The sequence below is a fragment of the Ixodes scapularis genome, unplaced genomic scaffold (genome assembly GCF_016920785.2).
Source record: "Ixodes scapularis isolate PalLabHiFi unplaced genomic scaffold, ASM1692078v2 PGA_scaffold9__187_contigs__length_104089568, whole genome shotgun sequence".
Classification (NCBI taxonomy): Eukaryota; Metazoa; Arthropoda; class Arachnida; order Ixodida; family Ixodidae; genus Ixodes; species Ixodes scapularis.
Window position 1 is genome coordinate 25054931 of NW_024609884.1, and position 13728 is coordinate 25068658.

At 40.0% G+C, this 13728-nt stretch overlaps 1 protein-coding gene across 1 annotated transcript in view; it reads right to left on the minus strand.

Moving 5' to 3' along the window:
• The window catches only part of LOC115318895, a 26176-nt gene continuing 12448 nt past the window's right edge, over positions 1-13728 (minus strand). The window contains exons 33-50 of the mRNA XM_042287496.1: positions 12594-12714; positions 11176-11318; positions 10629-10752; positions 9302-9444; positions 8581-8731; positions 8345-8490; positions 8126-8243; positions 6625-6773; positions 6449-6563; positions 6174-6331; positions 4216-4309; positions 3982-4127; positions 3756-3885; positions 3517-3644; positions 3303-3387; positions 2910-3070; positions 449-560; positions 1-360 (exon numbers count right to left, since the gene is read on the minus strand). Of these exons, the coding sequence (XP_042143430.1) occupies positions 48-360; positions 449-560; positions 2910-3070; positions 3303-3387; positions 3517-3644; positions 3756-3885; positions 3982-4127; positions 4216-4309; positions 6174-6331; positions 6449-6563; positions 6625-6773; positions 8126-8243; positions 8345-8490; positions 8581-8731; positions 9302-9444; positions 10629-10752; positions 11176-11318; positions 12594-12714 (2537 nt within the window). The 3' untranslated portion in view covers positions 1-47. The remainder of the gene's footprint in view (positions 361-448; positions 561-2909; positions 3071-3302; positions 3388-3516; positions 3645-3755; positions 3886-3981; positions 4128-4215; positions 4310-6173; positions 6332-6448; positions 6564-6624; positions 6774-8125; positions 8244-8344; positions 8491-8580; positions 8732-9301; positions 9445-10628; positions 10753-11175; positions 11319-12593; positions 12715-13728) is intronic.

Here is a 13728-nt window from a genome sequence, read left to right on the forward strand (position 1 = left end):
AACGAGTTCAACGAAAACAGTTTATTTCACCTGATAAAACTGCGCGGTCAAAGCCGAATTCGATATGCAAATGGCGAGGAAAGGAACAGGGGGGATAACAGGGCGAGGTAAATAACCATGACTACTCTATGACTTCTACTCGTGAAGGCGTAACCGGCCGACGCCGGTACGCCAGCTTTGTCAACAGGTGAGTGTCTTGTAATGTTACTGACGCTACGAATGTACTGCGTGCATATGTCCGAGTACTTCGACGTGAAGTTCCGAAGGCTGGCCTCATACGGGGCACGCAGCATGGTTACGTTGAAGCAGGACGTCTCCGCACTGGCATCGTCCACGCAATTGCCATACTTGTGGTATGTTCTGCAGATTGAAACGATTGATTACGGCTCGCCGTTTCTAATACCGGTCACGTTATTAGAGTGCATGCAGTAAGATGTGACTACGTCACCTGCAGAACTTCGGTGTCGCAATGCTTCTTCCGGTAACTTCTCTTAGGAAGCTCTCGTAGCACTTTTGCAAGAAGCTGGTAAACTCGCCGTGGTTGCATTGCAGGTATTGAGCTGCGCAAAAAGGAGGAAATTAATTTACCTGCCTGTGTTTCAACCACAGTAGGTCAACTGCAGAAAAAAAAAACTTGATGATTAGCTGATTGATTGATTGGCGTTTAATGGCGCAGTAACATAAAACATTTATAAAGAGTGGGGGATAAAAGGTCTCCTGGTGCGTTTTGAAATTTACATTAAAATCTCTGGCTCCATTTCAACACTTGTTAATCTGAACACATTTTTATAAATTAAGAATGAATCTCACTTTATTTGTAATCAATAAAAAAAAAAACAGTCAACAGAAGGAATTGTGATCCTCGTAAGTTGAGTCTAGTTGAATACATAGAAAGAACACTTATAAAACTGCATAAAAGAAGCTATACATACAACACCAAAACGACGTTCGCAAGTTCGACCATGAGCGCAGTGCGGTTGGTGAACACTGTGACGTCAAAGACCATTACATTGACTTAACACCCACATTCTTGATATTGAAATCAACCACCGACAGAGACTTTTCTTAGAGACGTGGCACATACAAACTATGCCAGAAAACATAAATCAATCTCTCGGCATTTTACCATCCATGTACATCCATGGGCTCCGAGACGTCGTAAATTCAAAAAGAAGTGCACCACCGTAATAGAAGACTAGAACGAAAACCCTGCTCAACAGCCATTGCCACAGCAGACGACACTCTCTACTCTACGGTGTTGTGCGTTGTAGTGATAGTGAGGGTCTGTGGTTTTACGAATTGCATCTGCCTGTGGGGTTCAATAACACCACGAAGAGATACAGCAGAGTAACATCTTATATAGAGCGCAAGTTTGTCTGCTCCTTGCGCAGGGGTTGCGGTGACGTCAGAACGCCAAGCTCTGATTTGCTCCAGCTGGAAAGATAGTGGGTAGATCTCAAGGCAGCTAGCATTGAGGTTTACCCACTATTCTAATCAGGGCCAATCACAGCTTGCTGTTCTGACGTCACCGCCATCCCTGCGCAAGAAGCAGACTAACTTGCGCTTCGTATTGATCTCCGACTGAGGAGTCTTGGCGATGGAAGGGGTCCGAGCAGTCCTATATGAACGCTGGTTCCTAGTGTTTGCATCGTGCTAGAAAACAGTTCACACCTTGCTAGCAAATAAAACCTTCCACGCCAGTCTGCTTCGAAGCGGCATCTGGGTCCACATGTTCGCGGATCGCGAATGCAGCCCCCACGGTACGTCCCCTCGGAGGCGATGCCCGCGGATCGAATGTGAACGGCGAATTGTCTGAAATCTCGTGCTGGAAATCTTAAGACATTTGCTGGTCACTGCTTGACTAAGACAAGCGTGATGAATAATAGTCCATTATTTCCCACGGACGATCACGACGGCCTTCTGACGCTGTGCGAAACAGGCTCAAGCTGCCCATGTGCTGATGTATATGCAACGTCTGACATCACAACAAGCTGGCTGACCAGTAAAGTTGCAGGTTAGTTTCGGTTTAGGTTATACCGTAATTCTATGATTAAAATTTGATAAACGTTTTTTGGGGGAAATTTATTTGCGATTTAAGGCTCAGTTTCTTGTGTTCTTTTAGAAAATATGTTCATATTGCTGCTGGAACTTCCCTTTAAGGGAGTAGTAATTGACAGTCAGCATTTATAGGACTTTTTCTATGAAGAAAAGCAATGAAAGGCAAAAAGTCCATAAAAAATAGACACCAGATGTGTGATTTGAACACTGTCATGTTTTCACAGCAGTGGATGTCAACTTTTCCACTTAACTAAACCTGACAATTGTTTGACAGAGATCAAATTTCATCAAGATTAAAATGATATCTTATGAGCTGCTCTAAGATTGTCTTTGCTAAATTATGATTACTAAAGGTGTGCAACTTTGGAATTCTTATGTACAAGAAGGCTAAGTATAAAACCTCCCAAAACATTTGTCATATATGCATCACAATGAAGTGGAGAAAGAGAGGGTTATACAAGCCTTTGGTACACATTCCTGCCTGATATGAAAGCTTGGATACTTGAGGTTTTTTGGTGTGATTCAGTCCATAGGAAAAGAACTGAGGAATTTCTTCTCAACGCTTATCGTGGGAAAAAAAAAAAAAAAAAAAATAGAGCCGTTGTCTTAAGCAGGAGCAGCACTAAAAGGTGGCAAGAGTGGTTGTGCAAATTTACAAAGGCTGCTGGATTTAGATTTCGTTTTCAGCATTGCCAACATTGTCGGCTTGCTTTTCTCACTAAGGTTCTGGTGTAGTTTTGCATTAATTTTTGGCAAGCACTGGGTAATTGCTTTTCAAGCACTGCTTATTTTAACTGAACTGACAAAGTTTCAGTTGTATTTCAAGGGTAGGCTAGAGAAGCTAGGCTTACACCTGAGCATATTGCAGTCGTGCCTTCGCATATTCACTTTGGTGGAGAAAAGTTCTCTGGAGACATAGACAACATCCACTTTCCTGGCACAAGCGTTGTCTTTGAACACTTTGGTCAGGCACGGCTGAGCCAGTGCAGTCAGATTGTTTCTTCGAGCCAGACTGAAAGCAGAGATGAGACATGGGGCATATTATTAGTAGGTGCAAGTCTTCCGTAACCAGGATTTCTTTCCTACAGCTAGTAATCCTTCAAGTAAAAAACAAAAAAAGTGGACACTGTGCAGGGAAGTTCTTGTGAACCTTGAAAAACCCTCAAAGACAACTTTGTTAAGCCACCTTTAACCAAACTTTCCTGTAATATAGAAGAAAGGAATGGGTGTAGTTAGTGTTTTACCTGCAGTTTGATGTAACTGGATCATTCAAGAAGCATTTGTATAACTCTTCAACAATTTTCTTCCTGTTACACTCATGTGGAGCACCTGCAATATATTCTCGAATTACATTTGACTGCATTTGTAATCATGCTGGCCTAATGTAACTTTTTAAAATAGTAAGTGGTGTGCAATTAAGAATTTAAGGGCATGTAGGTGTACATTTTAAGCACTCACATTTTATCTTGTAGCTGTTAGTCAGCTGTTCCGATGCATTGCGTATTTCTACCACTGCCTGGGAATCGGCAACGTTTTTACTTAGAATAATGGCAGATTCTGTGCATAGTGCAAAGAGCTGTAGGGCTCTGGAAGGCATGCAACAGGCCCATGCATTTAAAGCAAATGGCATTATTGGAATATTACATTCTGAATTTTTAAGCTGCAAAACTATGCTCAGAACCAAGGTCTGTGTTTACCGGCATGCATCGACCACCTTCGTTTCTCGAATTTGCGCAGACTTCAGGACACGATCGGATTTTCTTAACATGATCTGGCACTGGTCGAATTCATTTTTCATAAACTTGGTCCCAAGAGATTTAGTAATTTCTGCAGTGAATGAAATGAGACATTGAAGATATAAGTGCAGGAGTTCATTACAAAGTGTTAATGCAATATTTTTCCAGAAGCAGCTACAACACATACGGTCAAATCCACACGTCGCTCGGTAGTCTAGGAGATTCTCCCTGACGTGTTTGGCGATATCAGAAACTTTTGCTGGATCGGCAGTGCAAGCCAGCTTTATGTTGGTTTTTTCGGTGCAACTCAGGTAGTTGGCAACTGACAAAGAGCTGAATATTTCTCAAATAAGCAACATAAATACATAAAAGCTGTGGTTCAGAGCTGCTTTGCTCGATTAATCGCCTTGCAGTTTCTTACCTGCAGGAACTAGGCTTTACAGGAGAGGTGGCATCGAAAATTGAGGACTTGCATTTTTGCAGGTCTCGTAACACTTGATCTTTCTCACATGATCCTGCACATAAAAAAAACATTGGTGATTTTAAGCATAGGCAATATGCATAGAACTATAAATTAAATGATAAGATTAATGCTTTTAGCCTAAATATTTGGAGGCTTGGTTCACAACTCTGGGATACTTTGGGAGAAGGGAGGGGTATTGAAAGACATATGGTGAACAGGCCTGTAGTCCGTTGCAACTGAAGAAGGTAGGGTGAGGGTAAGACGGGCCAGGGAGGCGGAAGGAGACGGAACGCAAAAGAGAGGAGGATGTTACCCCCCCTCTTCTCCAGTGTTCTCTCTGCTTCCCCCTTCTCGGCCCATCTTACCCTCACCCTACCTTCTTGAGCTGCAACGGACTATAGTAGAAATTTGAATGCATTTTGGTGCTTATGCTCTCCACCTGCGACTTTATTGCAGCAAGCTGGTGCATTAGTTTCTGTAACTCATCCCTTTTCTACCAGAAGAGCACAATAAGGGGAAAAACCTGTATTGTGCCACATTGATGGGCTAAAGATGTAAACTTTTACCAGCTTACAGTGGCACAGCCAAAGATTTTTTCTGGGGGGGGGGGGGGGGATCTTTATAATCTCCATGACTCACTGCCAGAGTTGGTAAGTACTTTAAATAGATTGTACTTGAAGTAGGTTTAGGAAACTTGTACTTTACTTGAAGTACATTCTTTGAGTATGTACTATGTTTTACTTAAACTATTTTTTTCTGGTACTTTCCGAGGAAAGTACAATTCCTGACTTCAGGGTACATTCTCCAAATTTCGTTTTGTTTAATTTGTGTCACGAAAGATGGTTTGTCAACTCCGAAGAAATACTGGGAGGGATATTCTACTCTCACGAGAAACGTGAGCAAACGACGCATCGCTCCATTTGTTCTGGGAGCGGCTTTTTCGTAGCTTTTTGAACTCTCGCCACTTCTCGGTCGGTCAGCGCAAGCGAAAAGGTTTACAATATTAGGAAAGCAAAATTAATCATAATGTAGCACCTGAGACTGTGGTGTGGAAAAATTAAACTTTTAAGTCGAAGAAAGAGACAACAGAGGAGAATGTCACAATGTTTTGAGACATTCTCTTTTGTCTTTTCCTTTGATTTGAAAGTTCCTTAATTTTTTGTCACCCCAATCTCAGGTGTCACATTATGACTAATTATCACTGGCTTGCTTGCACACTCACTGTTTTTTTTCATTAAGGAGAGGACACTCCTCTGTGAGAGGATTGCTTGCGGAAGCTACAGGTTTGATGTCATGCTCTCCTAGTACATTTAACCCCCTTCGGTGCAACAATCCTTCGCCGCTGTTTTTGAAAATAGGTCATGCACTGCGATTACCCCTGGGCAATGCATACCAGTTAAAAAATCATTATATGGGAATGAATGGGCATCATGAAAGGTTGTGTAAAAATACTTGTACTTTACTTTAAAAGTACATTGTATTTATAGTACTTTACTTCAAGTACACCGCACCCAGTGTACTTAATACTTTACTTGAAGTACATCACATCTCACTTACTTTGTACTTGAAGTACCTTTTAGATGTACTTTACCCAACACTGCTCACTGCCAGCTTGCCTGCCTTATCAACATTTCTTTACATATATGAGCCTAGCTTGCCTGCCTTATTATTACCATTTCTTCACATATATGAATGTGAAACATTTGCTCTTTACCAGTTGGGGTAAACTCCCTCAAGGAGAGCATTCGAAATGGAAAATGCATTAGTGCCACTCTTACATATGAGAAAAACCAAGAGAGTAGCAGAAGAAAAATGGAAACAAATCACAGTAATAAAAATTGTAAAAATATTGCCAAGTCCTTGCAGTTAAAAAAGCCCAGTAAAGCGATGAAAGAGTTGAGTGGTCATCAACTTACCAATTGGAGCAGCATGCTCAAAGCAGGTCCAGTTGTATGAGTTGAATAGGAAGTTCCTGTAGTACTGCACTTCGGCTAGTTTGAATAGTGCTGCACTTTTGTCACAAGTTGTTTTTTGCATAGCATGCCTGAAGCAGTTCTGGTACTCTCTTGTACCCCTGGTTGTGCACAAAACGGGCTAAAGTCATGTTGCAATAAAATGTACACTAGCACTTGTTTCAGCAGAGGAGCAAATAATGCTTGCTTGTGCAGCTATAAAGCAAACAGAAGCTTACCCACAAGCAGTGATTGGGTTTTGTACCCAGCCTTCTTGCACAAATGGAAGGACTTTGACTTTGATGATAGGTGCACATTCTGAAAGTTCTGTGTACAGAGACCCTATTTGGCAGTCTGAAAACACAGGCTTGGTAAGTTCTCCAGTATTTTGTCAAATATTGCATCATTTGCATACCTAAGTTGACATGGCAGTTTTTAGCATATGGCCTAAGGAGTTTATCTGTAAAGTACAGGACTTCAGGTGATGTAAGGATATTCTGGTAGTATTCACAGTCCGACTCAAAGATAGAGTTTCGTAGACACCACTGGTAATTTTGAATATCTCTGAAACATAGAGCAAAACAAGCTTAGGAAGCAGTTTTTTTCTTTTGCTCAAAATAGTGTAAAGATGGAAGACAAGCCTACACTTGTAGCACATTCATGTGGCCCAGTTACTGGTTTGCTGCAGTCAGCTAATGGAGAATTATAGGGAAACTGAATTGAAACTTAACATATACCTCTCACGTACAGAAATAAGTTAAACGTGATCAACTCTATCTGCTGATGACAATCGCACGCTTGTATTTTGAACGGATGGCTATATTTTTTGTTCCAAGGGACGGATTTCGGCAAGCGCTCAAAGATCAGTCGCCGAAGGGTGCAATGCATCACAGGAGACGTGTCATCAGCTGGCCCAGCATGGGCAAAGCTGCTTAGAGGCTGGTGGGGTTATGAGCTCCGCCGCTTGGTGTCATCAGTGCGTCACAACCTGGCCAATTTAGTTGCCCCTCCCTGCTCCTTGCAGGAGTTGAATAGGCTGGGAGAGAAAAGAAATCTGGTTTGACAGGGCTTGCGCACATGCAGCTTGCCATCATACTTCCGCAGAGCGGCGCTGCTTTTAAATTCAGAGTGACGTAACAACATTCGGCTTATTCCTTTTAAGTAATATTTTGGTGTCTTCTCGAGCAAAAAATTGGTGTCTCCGTGGTGAAGCCAGTATGTGGTTCACATTTAGACAGTAACATAGGTACTAGAATTCTGTTCCAGTATCTTTTTGAGAGGGGGATCCATGCGGTAGCAGAGGTAGTAGCTTGATCGGGCAAGAATTTTATGTCAGGTGATGTTAACAGAAAAAGGTTGTACACTACAGATTAGTTATATCAAACTAAAAATTGAGAAGGTTAAGTTAAAGTTGTGGTGCAAAGGTAGGAAGAGAATGAGGGACTACATGGGGAGGTGCTGGTTCAAAAACAATTTTGGTGCACCTGCAAGCAACGCATGTAAAAAATAAAAAGGATGTTTACTTAGAAGAAAGGGTTACATAAATCTACAAGAGATAAAAATGCAGGCAATTCGCCTTTTTGATATATGCAACTTAGGTACATCTGCTAGATAAAAAAGCCAGAGCCTTATAACATATATACTTTGGCCAAGTTTACAAACTGCCAATTTTTTTTTTTTTTTTTTTTTTCAGATAACAAATGAAGGTATCAAAACATTAGTAAAAATACCTAATTGCTGCACTTCTGACTGCTAAGTCTCTTCGTAGCAGCGCTTAATTTTTGGGGGATTCTAGCTATCAGGTTGCACCAAATATAAATTCCATTTACACCATGTGCTCTCGCCCAAGAAGAAAAAATGTAGACAAGGTGGGCTTCAAAAGTTAAGTAACCTTATAACAAGGGTAACACAATTACCTGCAGTCCATGCCACTCAGAATATCAACATCCACATAGTCACGCACATGAGATTTCATAAATGTGGCTTCACATTTTGCAAGGTACAGGAGAAGAACCTCAGGATTACACATATAATCTAGGAATGTTTATAGCATGTTAGAAGAGGGCTCTCACAAATTCAAATGAATTTCCAAATAGGTTTATTTGCTTTAAGCTGATATAAGGTAGAAAACTTACCTCCATTGCCACTGCACACCCACTCATATTTCTTCTTTAAAACAAAAATATAATACCTTGACTCTTCTGAAAATGGTATTTTCAACCCATTTGAACAGTCTTGGGTTGGAATTTTTGCTATGCAGTTTTGGAATTTTCTGACGGCCCTAGAAACGACACCAAGGTATTTGAACATTTTAGCCCCCCATAGTTGAACTATTCTTCACAGACATTCTGTGCTGTACTAGCAGTCTTACTTGCAAGCATCATTAAGAAAGGGAGAATCACTGGGCTCATCTGTGTATGGAATGACTTCTGTAGAGATTATTTGACTGCATTCGATGTATCTAATTCGCAAAGCTTCTTCATTGCACCGTGATATTTGTCCAGCGAGTTCTTGGTGGGCCACTTTGAAGTCAAATTTTACCAGGACATGGAAAAGGGAGTGGAGCAATGTTACATCTACCCCAGTAACATATGTTGGATGAACAAGGTGCCATTATTTTTTAGATTGAGAAAGGATGGTCACAAAGCAAGATGACACATATGCCAGCCAGCATGATGGAACTTGTAAATAAAAAAAAAAAAAAAATGGCCTAAAAATTGTGAGTTCCTTGGTTCTAAAAAAAAGAAGGATTAACAAATTGGGGGATTCGTAAATAGAGTGGGTCAGTTAAAGCTGAGCACAAGCACCTATTTGTGGCAGTACTTTTCGTGGGTGGCACAACGTTGGTTGATACATCCAACAGTGCGGCATTCCGCACATACATTGCAAACAGCTGATTTTTCTATACTTCAATTATTTTTTGCCAGACGAAAAGTGCAGAAAAACGTTGACAAGAATAAATTTCTCATGACAATTAATATGCTGGAACACCAATATACTTAATTTGTAGTCGTCAGATAATTCAATAATAACGAAAAAGTGGCACTTAAGAATATGCAACCTTAGTTATTTTGAATGTAAAGCTAACCCACCTTTGTAGTTGCAGTAATGCTCATATTGCTTGAGTATGTCATAAGTAAAGTGCTGCACGACTTTGCTTTGCATGATTGTAGCATTGTTTTTGCATGTCTCGGATGTTACATTCAACAGACACATCTTGTAGGTTGTGTAAGCTCTGAAACCAGATGGTCTATTGTAACATCAAGGATTTAGGATAGATGGCTATTTTGCCTTTGGTAATACGCACAATTGTTGCTCTGTGTTACTCACTCTGGTCTAGTGCCCTCCAGCTCAGCTCCCGTATTTATACATGTTTTAATCAAATGGACATTAGCAGCACCTTGAAAAGGGCAGCTCACCAAAACAGTTTTAAAAATGGAGTTTTTGAACCTGGACTTTCTGTCCTCCATGGGTATAAAGCACAATTATAAAGTACCATGGTACAAGTAATTGCACACTAGATACTTTTCATGTACCTACAGTACCAACAAGGTATTCCTTGTTTCCTGATAACTATACCTTGGGTAGAATTTATAGTAACTTGTAGCTACAACGAGTTACATTTTGGCAGGCACTTTTCTGGAATCCCTAGCAAAATGAAAAAGGGCTTGTACCTACACAAGATGTATCTAAATGGTTGAATCAAATCGAGTGTCTGTGGTTCAGATGCTTTCTTACATAAATTCTTAATTTTTTTGTGAAACAGCCTGAAAAATACAACCTGAAAACAACTTTGCACAAAATTAAAAGATGGAGGAATGTTAACATGTAGCATACTTTTGGGAATAATCTCTAGATATTGAATGATTTAGGAAAACTCCCCAAGATCTACACAAGATTAAATTGATTTTCATCTGAGATGAAGTGCAACTCCCACACAAATTGGAGAGATGCGAGTTGCACTCCATCGTAGCTGGAAGTCAATGTATTCTTGTTAGAATAGCCCCTAGGCAGATTTATACTATAATTATAAATTCTGAAGACTCCTCCTTCTGCTAAAGCGTGATAATGCCCAGAATAAATGAAGGAACTAGTAAAAAACCGAGCATGTACCACACTGGATCAAGCGCCTACCTTGTTTGTTTTTTTGTAAACTTCAGAATGGTGAGAGTTTAAAGTATACATTATTTTTGCTAAACACTCCTAACTTTTGCTAAAAACTTTTCACTAGGGTAAGCACTTGTTTGGTATGTTACACTATTTTAGATGCAATTTGTGTAATTCATTGCATAAACTGGCAATAATGAACCACTTTTTTTATTGATACTTTTCTATAAATGAGAAAATGTGCTAATACTCTACATGCTCTCCTTTCATTTTTATTGTAAGTGCTGTGCTAAATTATTTATAGAGAAATACCTGCAGCCTGCCATCTGTTCACTCGTGCTATAGTTTCCATAGCTTGTGGGCACAGCACTCTGCTGTAGCTCAAAGGCACAAGAGGCCATCTTGAGAAGGAGAGCTTGCTCATTGCAATGTCCTCCTACAAAGGAAGCAGTTGAATAAATATTTACACTTAGTCCCACTGACTTTTGAAAACTTTAAAACATAAGAGACCCTGAGTGATTAGTGCAATTTTGCAAATAAATTTCTTGTTCTGGTACAAATGCCTGAGATATTTGTTCTGCAACTTCCACCCTGATAAACAAAAGTTGTGAGCATGAACAAACATGTGTTATTAACATATACCAATATATTTGAATTGGCATGCTGAAATTGATTGTAAAGCTTGTTTATAGGAACACGTTTTTATGAGGCAGACATTTCCATATCCTTGTCTGTTGTGTGGTTGCCTATTGCTTTGCCTTTGCTTCATTTTTTAGAAGCTTAAAAGGGTCTCTGTAATTTTTTCTTATGAGCACTTGTATCTTCACTGACATGTAAAATGAGGATAGGTAATATTTACTCATAGAGGTCCATGAACATGTCCACATCAGCAGCTTTGGAACTTTATCCTTGAAGTATAGCATTTCATCTGTGTATACAGGCTTCCTCTTGCATAAGTCAAGCAGCTTCTTACTTACGCAGACCTGGTAGTGACGTACCCCCCTGAAATAATTATGGACACATAGGAAGAAGTGTAGGATGCTGAAGTATTACTTTTTAAGTAGCCATTAGGAACATTCTTGTTTTGCATAGCTTTTGTTTTGCATGATCGGAATATGAAAGCTGTGTACTGAAACAACCAAGAAGCTTGTTGCATTTGGAAGAGGGGACATTGTCATAATGAAAAGCACGAAGGTTCTTTTGGTGGAATGTCCCAAACTGTTTTTTTTTGTTTTTTTTAATATAAGGAGGAATCAGAAAGAAGAGCGAAAGCAAAGAAAGAAATAGTAGAAAGGTGCATTGAAAGAACTGCATATAGTTAGACTAAGAATCGAGTTTCTGGCGAGTGAATTGGTCATTGTTCCGGCAGGTTCAAGATGGTTATTCTTTTGGATAGCTGTAAGCTGCATGATGTAGCATTGTGGTTACCAGTTTTTAAAATTTTTTTTATTATACTATTAAAAAGTAAAAACTAATGTAGTTCGAACATAAGCACTGAGGGTTCAGTTAACTTTTTGGCATTCATGTCTTTTTTTTTCTTTTACCTTGGTATGTGCGCACTTCGGAGTTTATAATATTGTAAACATTGGTTATAGGAAAACCCGCCTTTCGAAGAATGCCCAGCCAGAACAACTTGCTACGATCAAAGGCAAGTACATGTCTTACGTATAATTCAGCACTTTTCTTTTTCTCCTAAGCACTGTTTGCTTTTTTGCATGATTTTTTTCACCGACTCTTTTCATAGGTATATTATGCTCTATGTGTGCATATGTGATATACCTGTGACAACTTTTAATTGTCATATAAGTGCTAGTAATGTCAAGTCCTGCCAAAAATAAATACTGAGAGACAGGAAGCCTAGCATAGGCAATGAAATCTGCATGATTAATTATTTGTTAGGCCAATGTTTTTTCATAATTTGGTTAAGTGGTTTTTACTGAAGGTTTGGTGTTTTAGCCCAGTAACAATTAGGATGACTGTACTATTTCTATTTTTAACGTTTTTACTTGAGAAAGTGGAAAGGCAAGATAAATTTTAAGATGGCAGGATTATTTATGAAAAGTTATAGGATCCACTATGCAGTTTGTTTTTTTTCAACTACAGCAGCACAAGCACTGAAATGGGTAAAGGGAGACGAAAAGAGAACAGAACCATTTCCACAAAAAAGGTTAAGGAAACTAAAGGTCGCTGGTGGAAGCAAGGTGTTAAAGAAGCTTGACGATTACTGAATGAATGCAGTCAAAGGCTTTGAGGAAAAATAAAAAAAAAAGCACTTGCCGACAAGCAGTCTCCATCCTTGTGGTATTGTCGTAGCTGAGTATATTTGGCAGCACATCGGTTGACAAAATTTTATAGCATGGTTTAAGGGCTGATTTAAACTTGGGAGCTGTGCATATTTCTGGAAAAAATGTAAACAAGTTTTTATTGATTGGAATCCTGCAGGACCGTTAAACATTATTTTAAAATATGGGAACTGATTCAGGGGTCGCTGCACTTTCAGAGTGTTATGGTAAGTTTGCGCAAGTTCTCAGAATTTTCGGTTATCACCTAAAACGGGTCGGCAACCCACGGCCCGTGGGCCGTGGGCCGACCATGAATACATGCGGCCCCCGGCATGTTTTCAAAAAGCCCCTCCCCCCTCTGCTGTTTCCTCACATAGAGTCAAGGACCACAAAGCAGTTTTGACCAGTGTTGTAGGTGTTACCGAAAAAAAGTAAAGAAATACATACACGTTTCTAGGTTTCAGCTTCCTGTCAGAGTGCATCTTTGCGCCAGCAGTCCTGCCCCACGTTGGCCGAGACGTGCAACGAAAGTACATGCTTACTTCCATCCTTCGATGGAGGGAAGGCAGTTTTCATACCTTGGCCACATGGGGCCAGCACCGCTGGTGCAAAGATGCACTTCGATAGAAAACCGAAACCTAAATGCGCCTAAATTGAGAGTTTTTAGGAGCGCCGTGAAATGCTGTACCTGCCTTGTACCTTTTTAAAATTAGTTGATTGAGTGTTTCTCGATGATGCTCCAAAAGTTTCTAATTGAAACCATATGTTTATTTAGGCTAATTAAAAAGTAATTAGTACATTTCATTTCATGTACTAATTAATTAGTATGTTTGGGTTTTTCAATCCCCGATGTAAGCTGTGGCTGGCACTTTGTTCCCTAAAAGAGGTTCTTTTGTATAAACCACTTTATTTTTAGCAACTTCTGAAAGTGTTGAAACGCCCAGTATCTTCTTGCCCCTTTCACTTTGTAATGGTCTTCAAAGAATGACGAAAATAATCCCTGGAAAAGGGGAACAAGAGGTACAAAGGACAAACACAAATCTCCAAACACAGCTAGGTGACTGGTGCGCGTCCGAAAAAATCCGCCTGGTCCGGGTATCGAACCCGGGACCTCTCCATTACAGGTGGAG